General features: G+C 32.1%; 2 protein-coding genes across 2 annotated transcripts; both read left to right on the top strand.

The window, feature by feature from the left end:
* Positions 1 to 229: 229 nt before the first annotated feature.
* On the top strand, positions 230 to 645 carry HELRODRAFT_87621 (hypothetical protein; the record flags this gene model as incomplete). Its single annotated transcript, XM_009028835.1, has 2 exons — positions 230 to 277; positions 478 to 645. Coding segments are annotated over 2 exons (216 nt in total), but the record flags the coding sequence as incomplete, so codon positions are not given.
* A 3,158-nt stretch (positions 646 to 3,803) lies between these two features.
* On the top strand, positions 3,804 to 12,359 carry HELRODRAFT_115114 (hypothetical protein). The gene is made up of 18 exons (XM_009028922.1): positions 3,804 to 4,101; positions 4,639 to 4,656; positions 4,929 to 4,994; positions 5,465 to 5,560; positions 5,866 to 5,988; positions 6,240 to 6,404; positions 6,723 to 6,798; positions 6,863 to 6,939; positions 7,310 to 7,400; positions 7,591 to 7,691; positions 7,787 to 7,864; positions 8,165 to 8,230; positions 8,323 to 8,447; positions 8,736 to 8,813; positions 9,071 to 9,182; positions 9,291 to 9,381; positions 11,541 to 11,668; positions 11,942 to 12,359. Exons 1-18 carry the CDS (start codon positions 3,838 to 3,840, stop codon positions 11,984 to 11,986), a joined length of 1,800 nt encoding a protein of 599 aa, XP_009027170.1. The 5' UTR covers positions 3,804 to 3,837; the 3' UTR covers positions 11,987 to 12,359.
* The last annotated feature ends 4,016 nt before the right edge of the window (positions 12,360 to 16,375 follow it).

Here is a 16,375-nt window from a genome sequence, read left to right as displayed (position 1 = left end):
TTTTTTTTACAGCCTTGTTATGTCTTCTTTTTTTTCAATATCTCTCTCTTTTTATCTTGCTTGGCGTGAATATGTATGTCTGTCTGTCTGTGTATGTGTGTGAATAATTGTTCTAGTTTTGTATATTCATTCATTGTTAATTTTTCTTATTAGATGAAATTTTTTTTTAATTTGTGAATTCTAATCACCAATTCCTCTTCTTATTATTTCCATCATCAACTCACCCAACAGTGGTACGAGCAGTGTAGCCATTGACAACAAGATTGAACAAGCCATGGTTTGTATGTTTGTTCGCGTATTTGTTTGCCTATGTGCTGTACTGTTTCAATATTTATACCTATCAATAATCACCTCACCAGTCAGTTAAACTCTAGCCAATCAATTTTTAAAACAATCATTGACAAACCACCAGTCTGTCATCAGCCAATCAATCCAAGATCATCATCCAATCAAACACAAACACACTTTTAATAACAGGATCTAGTCAAATCGCACCTGATGTTTGCCGTACGGGAGGAGGTTGAGGTACTAAAGGAACAAATCAAAGAGCTCCTCGAGAAAAATGCCCAACTTGAGTACGAAAATAAAATACTGAGGGCTGAGGCCAGCTCTGATACTCTGGAAAAGTTGAGGGCTCTCCAGTGATTGATTGATTGATTTGTTGATTGATTGATTTGTTGATTGATTTGCTGATTGAGTGGATACTAGTTTGTTGATTGATTGATTTATTGCTTGATCAAAGATTGACTGACTGATGGATTAGTTGAGGAGTAGATGTGTGATTGATTGATTTGTTGTTCTTTTGTTTGCTTGATTGGTTGACTGGTTAGCTGATTTATTGAGTCATTGATTGGTGTTGGTTGGCCTGTTGACTGATGTATTTATTAATTGATTGATTGCCTGGTTGATTCATCTGTCAGATTGGAATTAGTGTGGGTTGGTTATATTTGGCTGTTGATTGGGCCGGTGGTAGCTTGTTTGTCTGCTCTTTAGAGAATTTGATGATCTTCATGTGTGATGATGCATGCAACAAGGAGGTGCAAGACTTTTCAAAATTTGTCACCTAAATTTTATTTTATTCATCTTGATTTTCTTTTTTTTTTTTGTAATACATGTATTTGTTTTCATTCTAAGATATTTTTGCAAGGACTGATTTATTTATTTGTATATTCAAATGTTTTTTTTTCTTTGAAAAGTTATTTTTAGATTTTTTTTTTTCGTTACCATATTATTGTAGGTATTTATTTATTGTTATTATGCTATAATAAATGGGCGGTTCGTTCGTTTGTTTATCTGTTGCCCAGATGCCTATCAACATTTTACATATTCATGATGGTGAGTGAGTGAGTGAGTGAGTGGGCAATGTTAATACTGATATAGATGATGGTTAAGAGGTTTTTCTCCAATGGTATAGTGTCTCACGTTATAGTTTACTGTCTGAATGTCTTTAACGGTTTTTTTCTCTGTCTGCGTTTGTTCAGTTGCTTGTCAGTTTATTGGTTTGTTTGCCCATTTAATTAATCTTATTCAGTATATTTTTGTTTATATATTTTTCGTTATTTTCTATTAAAAATGATAATCCTTCCCTAATTTTTTATATATAACCATAACAATCTCTTCAACTAAAATCTTACAGCTAACACAAAGATGAGCTTAAACGTTTTGCAATTTTTATCCATCCATTCTTTATTCTTTCATTCTCTGAGACTCTTTCTTTATTAATTTGATTATATTATTATTATATAATAAATGAATATTTATATATACATTATACATATATATAATATATACTGCATGATGTAATGCTAATAATCAGATGTGAAAGAGATACCCATGCATACATATTTTTTCCACGTCACGTAAAACCAATATTAATAATATTTGTAGTAGTAAAGTTGTAGTAGTAGTAGTTAATCCTTCTTTAATGATGTTACTTTTAATGTTATTATTATAAGAACGTAGGTAGGAAGGATGGTTTGTTGGCTGGTTGGCTTGTTGGTTGGTTGGCTTGTTGGTTGGTGGTATGTTGGGTATGACGTGTTTTGTTTATTTCATATTTTACCCTCTTCGATTGGAGTGTTAGATTAATATATATTAGATCAATATGTATATACATATATATACTTATTTGAGTATAAACAGAGACGTACGCTATTACAGGCGTGTTTTGCCTCTGGCTTAAAACGAAGGTGAAACAATGGTTCTTTACCATATATATATATATATATAGGTACATACGTATGTGTCGTACATACACGCGTACATACAAATTTTTTTTCTATCGTTGCTTTAGGACATTTAAGCTTTTTGCCTAGCATTCGTCCTTCTAATAGTGATTCATTGTAGTGTTTACTGGCAAGAGAATGGTTGATTACAAATTATTTTCATAATCTTACGGTTATGAATAATTTATTTATTTATATATGGGATGTGGATATGAAATAACGTGTTATTCAATATGCGTGTATGTCTGTGTTTGCTTACTGTCTGCCTACATGTATGCATGGTCTTGTGTATGTATGTATGTATGTGTTAGCTGTGTGTGTGTGTGTGTGTGTGTGTTTATATTTAATTAAGTTAGTTTCTGTGGTTGTTTTTATTTTCCATTTATTTAATTTTTATCATACGTTTGTCTGGTCTGTTAGTTAACTTTCAATCATTTAGTAATTCCCTACTTCCATAATTTTTTCTCGTTCTTTTTGTTACATTTACATTTATTTGTTTTTTTAATGTATGTATGAGTGTATATTTAATTAAATAGTTCTATCCACACGTACATGGGGTTCGTTATGTTCCTTTTTCTAGTTATTCTCAATTAGTATTTCCTCGTTTGTTTGGTTGGTTGTTTGTTTGGTTGGTTGGTTGGTTGGTTGTTACAATTTGGGGATTAAATATGGCATATATATATTTATTTATATATAACTCAATCTGATCGTATCTAAGGTTATTTGTATGCACTCAATAAATAGTTTTGGAACTGTTGAGTTGTAATGGTAGTAAAACCAATCAACTCTTAGATGACCACCATGACGGTCGAGATGTATTGCACGGCGGTGTTTGTACCATATCCTGTAATTCAGTGGCTATTATTATTTTTATCGTTGATTTCGTTATTTTTTTATTATTGTATGGAATTTGGCGTTTACATTGGATGGAGCAAATTTACACTTGGGAGTTGAAGCGTCATAATATTATGTATATGTTGTTGAAGTATGACGACGACGACGATGATGTTGTATATATTTGTTTTGTATGTTTAAAATTATACGTACTTGTGTATATATATATTTATATATGTGTGTGTGTGCGTGTGTATATAAAAATATCAAAGGAATTGAGTGTTGAAATTATTTTTATGTGGTTTAATAACAATTTTAGTTTTTCAGTCTTGTAATGTTTTTGTAAGTATATGCGTGTATGTTTACCTGTGTATATTTGCTTGTGTGTATATTTATGTTTTATAAATTTCAAATTGTACAGATGAAGATTATTTGTTTATATCTCTGTTAATATTCCTTAACGACACAGTAATATTTTTATATCATGTTTTTGTTCATCCAATTGTTCGTTACAAATAACAAATATCACATTAACTGTTTAAATTTGAAAATTTTACGATAATAGAGTTAATACAGCATGTTTGCGATTATGTATGTCGCTCTGTCTTTAGTCTCTGTATGTCGCTCTGTCTCGAGTTCCGGCTTTTGCTCCGATAAAAATGTGTTCGGTGCGATGCACGCTATACTTGCGTTTCATTGGCTAGGTCAATTTATTTTGTTTTTACTTAGATTCACTTTTAGTTAGTTCTTTTTTACTGCTGAGAGATTACTTTTTAATATGTCAAATAATTCGAATAATTTGGTGGTAAATTACGACGAATCGCAGCAGTTAGGTAGTTGGTATCCGTCGCTTCTTGGCTTAGCGGAATATTTTAGAACTTTGAATCCGCCAAATGTCAAATTTTGTGTGCAATGTCTGCAGGCAGTTTTTAACTTCAGTCCACCAGCATTCATCCAAGCACGGACTTACCTGCAGATTGGGACCGTCCTGTCGAAGGGGACGAAAAATATTCAACTGTCCCTGTCACATCTCGATAGAGCGGTAGCAATTATATTATATTCTTATTTTTTCTTTCAGTAATTTTATATTTTTATGATTTTTAATTTAATTTATTAATTTTAATTATATAAGTAAGTAAGATAAAGATGCTTATTATAATATAAAATCTTATAATTATAAATAATTATTATAATATAAAATGAAGATAACTGATAAATAGATAAATAATACATTACAATTCAAAAATTTTTATCTTGTCATAGTTAAATTGAAATTAATAAGAAAATAAGAAGACAGATCATAGTTTATATTAGAATATAAATAAAATCAAAATGATTATTAAATAAATGACTTAGTTAATTTATTAATTTAGTTAACTTTAAAATTTTAAAAACTGACATTCATCTAATCAGCAAAAAAACTAATTTGATTTAGTAGAGAGAATTTTTTTAAATCATTAATACTAATAATAGATAATTACCAATTCATTATTTAGTATTTACTAATTTATTTATTTATAAATTATTATTTAAGTTAATATGTCAAATAATTGTTAAAATATTTTTTACTTGTTTTCAGTGGACCATATCTCAAACAGTACGTAGCAACAGATCAATATTGAACTCTTCTCATTTTCAAATAGCTTTCTATTTCTTACTTTCATCAATTTTATATTTCTATGTTATGTTATAATTATATTTATTATCATGTTTTATTAAAAAATGATTTTTAGTAATAATATAATTTATTTGTAATTATTATATATTAATAATTATGAACAATTCATCAGTAATTCATCAATAATTCAATGATTCATCAATAATTTATATATATTTTTTAGTTATTTTTATCTTAAAATTCTATCTTAGTGTCACTCTGCCGATGACATAAAGTTCGAAGCGGCCTGCCTGTCGGCTCAGCTGCTATGCCAACAGGTTTTTGCATCATTTCAATTTTTAAAGTCATTCAAATCTCTTTCTTTCTTATCTTCTTTCTTTCAGTTTGGTTTATTTTCAACTGTATTTAATTCAATTTTTAATTCAGTAGGTCTTCTAAATGTATACATATGTAGACATCTCTATGTGATAAATTCATTTATAGTTAAATATGAAATATGGCAATATATATCTATTTAAATATACAATACATATACAATGATATACACAATTAGCAATATATCATAATAATATAATTTAATATAATATATACATAATATAAATATAATATAATTTATAATTCGATGTTTAATTCATGTTGAAATAATATAATTCATAATTACAAATAATGTTGTATATGTAAATTAACATATACATGTGTAGCAATATATTATGATATAATAATTTAAAATAATGATATGTAATTTATGTTAGAGTAATATAATTTATAATTATTTTTGTAATTTTAGGGCCAGCTGATGGAGGCGAAGAATTTTTTGAGGAGAGCCACGGAGCAGTCGCTGCACGCACCATTCTGGCATTCTAGGATGTTGTTTCAACTGGCTGTTTGTCATGATGGTGGTGGTGTTGTTTGGTTTAGCGTGGTGTGGTGTGGCTATGATGGTGATGGTGGTGAGTGTGATGATGATGGTGATTGTGATGATGATGCGGTGATGTTAATGTGGAGACATTCAGACGTTGATAGCGTCATTGAAACGATAAAATATTTACAATTAAAGTTAACACAGATTGGAATTTCTTATATGAAAATTTCTAATTCACACAACATTAACTATTAAATTTTTAAAAACCTGCCATCTTGTAACCAAAAAAAAAATTTTTTTTCCTCCATCCCCCCACACAAACACAGCAACTCGAGATGGAGGAGAACGACCACAAGGCGTCCACTCTGACTCTGTCGGCCGGGTTCGAATACGCCACTCTTAGGGAGAGCCAGTACATGAGGCTACTCTTCCTGCTTAGTAAAACCATGGTATTCTTTTTCTTATTATTATTGTTATTATTATTATTGTTATTATTATTATTGTTATTATTGTTGTTGTTGTTTTTGTTATTGTTATAGTACGGTGATGTCATTATTCTTCTAAATACATACACCACACACACACGCACGCATACATGCATGAATGCACCACACACAAATGCATGCATGAATGCACCACACACACACCAATGCATGCATGCACATTAAAGTTTTTTTTTCAAATGAAACCATCAACAAAGGTGCAACTAATAGACAGAAAGTTGTCGGAGGTCCAGCAGTCGTTGTCTCAGTGCCGAGTGATCATCGAGCAGTGGCAGCTAGCAGGCAATCAGATACACGTTAAAAATCTTATCGAGGTTTTTTTTCTCGTCATCCAGGTGTCGCAGTACCTACTCGTCGGCCAGGTTAGGAATTAGGAACTAGCCATGTTGTTGATGGTGGTGGTGATGTTCGCGACGATGGTGGCGATTGTAAGGGTCCAGATTGTGGGAATGATGGTGGTGATGTTTGTGATGATTTTAACAATGATGGTGATGATGTATGTGATGGTGATGACGATGATGATGATGTTTGTGATGGTGATGACGATGATGATGACGATTGTGATAGTGATGATGATTATTGCGTGGTGATGATGATGATTGTGGCGATGATGATGATGATGATATCGAGATTGATTATTTTTTTTTACAATAACGACGAAACTAATTCCATTGTTGAAGGTAAAGTCCGTGAAGCCAATGCTGAAACAGCTTCAGCACACCATACAAAACATCACAACCACCTATAACGATGAAGGTTCATTCTTTGCTTCATGTTTCAGTTCACTTTTTATCATTTATTAATTTATTAATTTATTTAGAAATCATGAAAACACTAAACCCAATCGAATTATTCCATTGGCTACCGAAAGAGCAACTTTGTGTTCTGGTGTATTTGGTATGTTTGATTTTTCAGTCAATCTAATCTATCTATCTATCTTCGTCTACTTTTCACCCAATGTATCAATCAGTCACTCTAGATATTTCTCTATCTATCTATCTATCCATCAATCAATCAATCTATCATTCAATCAATCTATCATTCAATCTTGGTAGATCAGACATCTTTCTTTCTAAACTATCACTCAATCAAACAATCAGACAAACAGTCAGACAGACAGTCAGACAATCACTCTACCTGTAATGTAATCATTTGATCGTTTAAACCATCTCAAAATTCATGAAACATCTATCAACCCCACATTAGCAGCGTTTAATGGATGGTTCCATTGAATCCACATTTACTTACTCCTCATCCCTTCCAACAGGTGACCGTAATGCATTCCATGCAGGCGGGCTATACGGATAAAGCCCAGAAATACACTGAGAAAGCTCTGTTACAGATAGACAAACTAAAATGTTAATGGAATTATTATGATAAACTAATAAATTTTGCCAATTAGCTGGCGGATTTGACCTTTATTGCCCGCACAATTCATACATATTCAACGTATTTTTAATTTTTTTTTTGCCGGCACGTATTACATCTCTTCGTCATTAATATTCAATAACATTAACATAATTTATGATGGTTTATTCCACATGACAGCCTCAGCCAATCCCACGGTGCTATCTTTGCAGGCCATGTTGTTGGAGCACATCGTCATGTGTGGGCTTATAACTGGCCACAAGTCTGTAGCATTACAGCAGGTTTTTTTACATCCATTGTTTTTATTATTATTATTAAATTATTAATAACAATAATATGTATTTATTATTCTTATTGTTTGTTTGTATCATTGCAGATCTTACAGCTATGTATGGTATGTCATTCAAATTCCACGGTTTCAAAGAGACACAGTCCATATATACACGTTCTTCTGGTTCGTTCGTTTCTAATTCATCCATTCGTTCTTTTGTTCGTTTGTTTGTTTGTTCATTCAGTCGTTTTTTCGTTCACTCATTCGTTCGTTCGTTCGTTCATTCATTTGTCCATTCATTGATCAATACATTCATTCGTACACTTATCCGTTTGCTTGGTTGTTTTTCAGTTCTTCATCATTCAGATATATCACTAAAATTATGATAACATCATCGTCATCATTACCATCATCATCACCATCATCATCAGTAATTATAGCAATAATTATGGTCATAATTATTATTATAATTATTATTGTCAGGGCTTGTATGCCATGTCAATTAACAGCATGGAGCAAGCTGAGGCGCAGTTTAAAGTGGCTCTTGTGGTGGGTATAATATATGCAAATGACTGTACACTAATTTCTTTTTATTATCACTCATTTATTCAAAAATAAGCACATCCCTACATTTCTGACAGTCCCCGGACCCAGAGTTACATATGTTCGTATCGTTAAATATGGGATTAGTTTACTTACGTATGAACAGACACATTGAGTTGAATGCATTGCTAGAATCCATAGAAGCTGGGAGAATTAACACTGTGTTAGTGGTTGATCATGTGAATGACTGATCGATTGATTGATTGATCGATCGATTGATTGATCGATTGATTGATTGGTTGATTGATTGATCAATTGATTGATTGACTGATTGATTGATTTGATATATGATACCGATTTTATAAATGTGTAAATAAGTGAAATAAATACCATAAAATTTGAATGGATGAATAGACACGTGAAGGAAAGACGGGATGAATGAATGAATGAATTAATAGAAGGATGAATAAAATTAATTAATGAGTTAAAATAAAAAATTAATTTTCACTAGTTCTCAATGCATGAAAGCTTCTACCTTCTACATACAAGGCCTTCAAGCATTCTTCCAATCTAAGCATCAAGAAGCTAAGTTAGTCAATCAATTAATTATTCAATCAATCAATCAGTGAATCAATTAATCAGTCAACCAATTAATCAATAAATCAGTTGATCAATTTGTCATTCATTCAATTAATCAGTCGTTATGAATAGACGAATGGGTGGATGGATGGATGAACGGACGGACGGATGGATGGGTGGAGGGATGGTTAAAAAAATTAATAAATTCTCAATGATATACAATGAATAATTTGAGTGATGACGGTGACGTACTGCCTCATTTGCAAGGCGTTGTTTGAGAGAGGCCCTGAGACTGGCCAATACCGAAGACTTAAACAGATTGACTGCATGCCTATTGGTTCTTTTCGGTCACGTGCTTCTTTCAATTGGCAACAATCAGGTGTTAATTAGTGATTAACTATCTTCGCTATGATATTTATTATGATCATTATTATGATTATAAATTATTACAAAAATTATTCACGATCATATTAATTATTATTATCAGGAAGCCCTGAATATGATAAGCCCCGCCCTACAGCTAGCCAATAAAATTCCAGATTTGCAGGTCCAACTCTGGGCCACTGCCGTCCTGAAAGGTGGTATAATTAATTGTCATTAATATTATAATTATGATAATACAACAACAACAACAACACACGTTTAGACGGCATTTTCCCCGAGATCGGGGGTTGCCGTTTGGCTACCTATGATGAAACCGAAATACCCCTCGACGCCATCCACATCTGTCACTCGCCTCAGTATCACGCAGCCCCGCTTTCACCCTGTCCTTCTCCACCTGCTCTCTCCATCCCAATCGCGGACGACCCCTTCCTACCACTCCTTCAACCTCGAACTCCAACGCTCGCCTAATCCCGACCCTTTCATCCCTTCTCAACACATGTCCATACCACCGCAATCTCGATCTCCTTATCAATGTCACAATGTCCTCATTCAGTCCCATCATTGACATCAGCTCTGTACTACTCCTCCTATCCTTCACTTTAACCCCACACATCATCCTCACCATAGCTCTTTCAGCCCTCTGCAGTACACTTTCCTCCTCTCTCCTCAACACCCAAGTTTCACCACCATATACCATCGCTGTTCTCACACATGCTTTATATACCCTCCCTTTCATCTTCACTGACCATTTCTTTCCACACAATACCCCACCCAGTTCCCTAAATTTCATCCATCCCACACGAACTCTAGCCGTAACTGCGCTCAAACATCCTCCATCCGCATTCAGCTTATCCCCTAAGTAAACAAAGCTTTCCACTCTTTCAATACCACCACTCAACCCCGTCCTTGCGTCCGTCCTATTAATCACACCATGAACACATTTCTTACATTTGAACGTGCCTTCCAACTTTTTCAGTGCCCCCCTCACACCACTACATCTCTTATGCACCCATTTCTGAGATCCTATACACAATACCGAGTTAGCCTTCACTCTCCTATCACATACCCCACAGGGGTCTATTTTACTTATCACTCGCTCCCCACCTACCCCACTCACCATTACCTTCGTCTTACCAATATTAACTTTTAACCCTTTCTTTTCAATAACACTTTTCCATCTGTCAAATTTTAACTGCAATTCTTCCATACTATCAGCCATCAAGACTAAATCATCTGCATACAAAATCTCAAATAACAACCCCTCCATTATGTTTCCACACAAAACATCCATCACAATTGCAAACAGAAACGATGATAACACTGATCCTTGATGCACTCCTACCTTAACACTAAAAGCGTCCGACATCCCCCTTCCAACCCTCACCTTTGTCTTTGCCCCTTCATACAGCTGCATCACAGCTTTAACAAGTCTCTCATTCACTCCTTTCTTCCTCAACGCCCATTCAATGACCTTCCTCGGTACTCGATCAAAAGCCTTTTCTAGATCCACAAAACACATGTACAATCTTCGTTTCTTCTTTCTATAATTCTCCTGCAACATTCTCACCATGAACAACGCATCCACCGTTCCCCTACCAGGCATAAACCCACACTGCATTTCATTAACTGTCACCATACTTCTCAACCTCCTCTCAAGCACCCTCTCCACTACCTTCATTCCGTGCTCTAGTAATTTCACACCCCTGTATGACCCACAATCTCTCACATCTCCTTTGCCCTTATACAACGGCACCAACACACTGTGTCGCCAATCCTCAGGTATACCTTCATCATCAAACATACTGTTAGCAATTCTCATCATAACTTCAATTCCTATCACCCCACTCGCTTTTATATGTTCTGCCGCCACTTCCGAAACCCCTGTCGCCTTACCTAGTTTCATTTCTCTAACTGCTTTCTCTACTTCCTCCATTGTCACCTTCTCTATAGGTCCGTGTGTGACCGCGGATTCCACATCTCCATCCCACTCATTCTCTTCATTCATCAACCTTTCTATATGAGCTTTCCACACCTGAGCTTTTTCCTCCTCATCTATGCACAACTTGCCAGATCCATCCCAAACACATCCATTCCCTATAACATCTTTCCTATCCCTCATTGACTGCTTTGCTATATAATTATTTATTGTAATTGTCGCAAACAATCGAGCAAGACATGAAAGCTCTAAATTTAAATGAAATGGATACAACTGATCGTTTAATTTGGCGCAAAAAATTGATGGCAAAGAAAACAACGTCCGACCTCGAGGAACTGGGTCTCTGGACGCTAAACCTAGATTGATTGATAATAATTAAATTATTTATGAATATTATTGTTATTTTTATTATGACAGATTTATACCGCCAGCTCGGAAGTCCACAGTTAGAAGCCGATAGCTTTCGACTTCACGATTCTTACTCTCAGACGTTACTGGAGGATCATTTCCGAGCCACGCAATCAGCTGAGCACCAATTAGTCCACGTGGGTCGAGCTTATTTATGCTAATTCGTTCTAACGTTATTAATTTATTGAGGTTTTATTTTATGTTACATGCGATGCTGAATGGATCAAATATTAATTCATCATCCTTGTTAAATGATACGTAATATTAAACTGTAATAAATAGGAATTAGTTTATAATGTAGTCAATAAACAGTAGATGGTACTGTTTGTTATATCATCATCATCATCATCCTCACACCACCGTCACTATAATCATCATCATCATCACCACCATCGTCGTGACCTGAACAGTGGACAGAAGGACCTTGCCCATTTTTTGCCCCTCAGAACAGTTGAAAATAAAGAGGAGAAAGAAAAATATTTTTTAAATTATTATTATTTGTTTATTGTATTATTACAATGGTAATATTATTGTTTGCTTATTGTCGTCGCGTCGTTGTTACTACTGTAAGCGGCAGAAGTAGTAGGGGCTGCAATATTGCCATAGCGTTCTGATTTATTACTACTTACTGTTCAGTGTTTATTTCTGTCTTTCTACTGGTTCACAAAAAGTTATTATTTTTTATTACTATTGTGGCTATTTTTATTAATGTTTTCATTATTCTTGTCTATTATTATTAATTATTCTATTTAGATTTCAGAAGTATGAATGATTTTTTGTATAGAAAGTTTAGAACAAGTGTCCCTTCCTAGGTTGGTTCGATTTTAACAAGTTTTTCGTCTTAATTAGTTTCAAAAATTAAGATAAACTTAATATTTTTTCTTTTCGATGCTTCATTGCTGTATGCATGGACATGTGAGTGATAGTATAAAGATGTATTTCTGGTGGCGAAAAAATGTATTAAGCGCTAAAGCATTAATTGTGCGAAAAGTAAACTTAACAATGCCGCCTAGTTTTTGCTATTATGTAAATAAAACTGAGTTTTGGAAAAAATTCAATTAAATATTTAGCTTTGTTATTTTTTTGCATCTAAATTTGATTTTAAAACATTTTAATTCATAGATTTTAGTGTTGAAATTGACAGCTAAAAGTTTTACAAAATTTGGGTTTTTTGTTTACATTTTGTTAAAAATTTTGTAGCGCTACACAATCGCAGAATACTTTTTCTAGACATCTTCAATTTATTGTTGAATCTAGTTTTTCATCTAATAGCTTTATTTTTAAGTTATGATAACATTTGAACTAATAATAAAATTAATTAAATTATAAATTTAGTCTTTACTTCGGAGTTTCAAAATAGTTTTTGTGCATTCGATAGATGGCAGAAGAAACAAACAGATAAATGCCCATGAAATGGAAAAAAATGATCAATGATATTTGCCAAAGTTAACTCTGAACGATTTCGAAGTCCAGCCCTCCAAAGTGTTCATAACTCAATTTAAAAAGTGTCCAGTTTTTTCTATTTGAACTTCTCAAACAGGCCCTAACCTTTCCACTTTCTGTTTTTTATAAAAATTTCACGCCTTTTTTATCCTAGCGAACAACTTATTATTTCTGAGGAACGACTTATTATTTTGCATAACAAAATTTTGCCAATTTTTCGCGAAAATTTTCAAACAATAAGAATAATAATAAAATAAATGAAAAATAATAAATTTATTATTAAAAATATTTTGTGTACTTAATATATGTACGACATACATTATGTATATAATATACTATGGTATGTACTATATATCACACACATATATATGTATATACTATTTACTTAATATATGTGATATACTATGATATATACTACATATATAGGCTATATATATATATATATATATATATATATATATATAGCTACAGTATCTACTAATCACGCGTGTACTTGTATACGGTTATTTTCGATCGCTAGGCGTCCGAAACGACAAAATTGGACCCCCCAATGATAAATTTTTTTTAATCGCTATTTTAACGACTTTAAATATATTCTATTAAACAAAACACCAAAATTTAACAGATTATTTTTTTTTTAAATAAAAGCAATAAAATGTTAAATCAAAGTGGTTATTTTTGATCGCTAGGCGTCCGAAACGACGAAGTTGGACCCCCACGGGAGAATTTTTTTTAAACGCTATTTTAACGACTTTAAATATTTTCTATTAAATAAAACACCAGAATTCAACAAATTTTTTTCAAATAAAATTTTATTCAGAAAAATATTTTACGCAATAAAAGCAAGAAAAATAAAATACAAAAAAAATAAAAATACAGCAGAAAAATAATCTATTGAAATTCTACATCTTAAAAATATGCCGATTTACAAACAAAAGCAAATAATAAATTAGAAATTTCTAATTGAAAAATTCAAAGATTTCAAACTATTTCTAACTGAAACATTCAAAGAATTCAAACAATTTCTTACCGAAACAATCAAAAAATTCAAACTATTTCTAACTGGAACATTCAAAGAATTCAAACTATTTCTAACTGAAACATTCAAAGAATTCAAACTATTTATAACTGAAACATTCAAAGAATTCAAACTATTTCTAATTGAAACATTCAAAGAAATCATCACATTCACAAACAACTATTATATAAAAATCACAAATTTAAAAAAGCACCCTAAAAAGTGCAAACATTTTAACATCATCAATCACTCATCTGTATAATGTTACAAATACTAAAAGATCATAACAACTACTAATGCCTCCACAAACAGTAGCAGTAGTAACATTATTAACATTACTAATGCTTAAATCATTTGTAGTTAGGATTGTGGCCATTTAATATCACTCTTCCAACTTTCTCCCACCATACCTGTTATGAATATTTTGTTAAGTTAATATTATTATTAAATAAATATTATTAATGATTAATATTCAACTTTCAGTAATTATTATTACCATTAATATTAACCTATAAAAGGCCAATCTATGAATCTGTTGAATGTTATCTAATTAAAATATAAATAATACTGAATTATATAATACATCATACAGCATATAAACATCCATCCATTCATATTTCTCTAAACTCTCAGACATTTTCAAACAATTAAAAAGCTCATGGTAGAATTTACTAGAACAGCTAAATAAATTATGAATAACATTGAAAATGATGACAAACGACCCTAGTAACAAATGATGACGCTGAAAAATGCTGATAAATAAGCAAAAAAAACTTAACACAAAACTGATACAAGATATATTTTATTTACCCTTTTTCCATTACCATCATCATCTTTGTCATCCTTTAAAACTCTCCTGCTGTTTTCTGTTGCATCGCTGTCGATCTGCTGGTTGGTTGTGTGTGCTGCAGCAGCAAGAGGACGAGAAGGAGTTAACTTCAAATGTCCTGTCAATCACCATCCCAAACTTGGGTTTTCTGTTTGGAATAATTTAGGGTATAATTTTTTTTCTAATGACAAAAGATAATGAAAAATGTATGAAAGCGCTTTGGAATGAACATGGAAAAAAATGTGATTGAAGTTCGATCATTGAACAAAGTTTGAAATTACAGAAGCACTGATTCACCTTCCTTTTCTTCTTCATCATCATACACAATTCAAACTCTACCATCACCCCTAATGACAACAACAACAACCAAAAAACCTTGCAATTTTTCGCTTTTTGACATCTTCTAGAGCCTGCCTCTTGAATACTACTCACTGAATTGACACAGAATTCTGCACACATTGCCTTCCTGATGTCTTTGGTTACATCTTCTTTGTTTTGAAGGTTGCTTTATTCACCATGAGATCTAATTATAAATATTTATTATTGATTAGTATCAGACGATCTATAAATCAAGAAATAAAAATTATCAACTATGATAAAAACACAATCATTTTTTAACCGAATAACTAGATAAACAATAAATACATAGAGAATAGTTACAAACCAGGCAGTAAGGAGTAATTTAATTTAATTAACTTAGGAGCCTGTCCACTACATGCTTGCTTGCATACATCCACTGCACTTGCCTACATTGTAAAAACTTTCTCATTAAAATAAAAAATGCATACAGAAACTATGATTTTGATTTTATATAAAATAATTAAACAATACTAGAAATATCCATTATAATTTATTTATAATTTATATAGGTATATAACAGAAGTCTTAATTTAATGTTTAATCTCAAGCCAGTAACAACTTAACTAACGTAATGCAAAGTTCAATGCGTAGGGCTCCCATATGTCCTTTTTTTGCATTGGTGTCCTTTTTAAAATCTGTTCTTCAATTTCTTTAATTTTGTCCTTTTTTTTTAAAATGTGTCCTTTTTTTTCATTATTAAGTCTGAAAATATCAATACAACATCACATCATAAATATAAATCAATAATCATAATGCTTAAAATAATTAAAAAAAAATAAAATAATTATTTATACATCATAAATCATAATGCTGCTCTTAATAATTGTTTCCAGGTATATAATGCTTATATTCTGTCCAATCTATAGATTAAAATTCCATGGTTCGAAATAACTTCTATAACAATACTTTTTATGATTTCATGTCCATCTAACTTCACTGTGCGTGGAGCGCGTTCTCTTCTTCGCGTGACGTTTATATTATACAGCCACTTTTTTTAATCTAAATTTTTTTAATTTTATCAAATAAATTAATAAATAAAACTAATTTAAATTATAAAATTAACGATGTCAAAAAGAAAAAGCGTTTATCGTGAACAGTTTTCAACTGACTTTCCAGGGATTAAAAAAAGTAAAAAAGGTGACAATTATGCCTTTTGCGAATATTGTTCAACTGATGTTAGTATTGCGAACGCAG

The sequence above is a fragment of the Helobdella robusta genome, assembly GCF_000326865.2.
Source record: "Helobdella robusta unplaced genomic scaffold HELROscaffold_59, whole genome shotgun sequence".
In the NCBI taxonomy this organism is placed as follows: domain Eukaryota; kingdom Metazoa; phylum Annelida; class Clitellata; order Rhynchobdellida; family Glossiphoniidae; genus Helobdella; species Helobdella robusta.
Note: the sequence above shows the minus strand (reverse complement) of the source record. Positions and strands in the feature narration are given on the sequence as shown.

Coding starts and splice junctions, on each gene's coding strand:
- HELRODRAFT_115114 (XM_009028922.1), top strand. CDS start 3,838: ATGTCAAATAATTCGAATAATTTGGTGGTAAATTACGACGAATCGCAG. Junction 6,405..6,722: donor AGTACCTACTCGTCGGCCAG/GTTAGGAATTAG, acceptor CCATTGTTGAAG/GTAAAGTCCGTGAAGCCAAT. Junction 8,814..9,070: donor TCTAAGCATCAAGAAGCTAA/GTTAGTCAATCA, acceptor CTCATTTGCAAG/GCGTTGTTTGAGAGAGGCCC.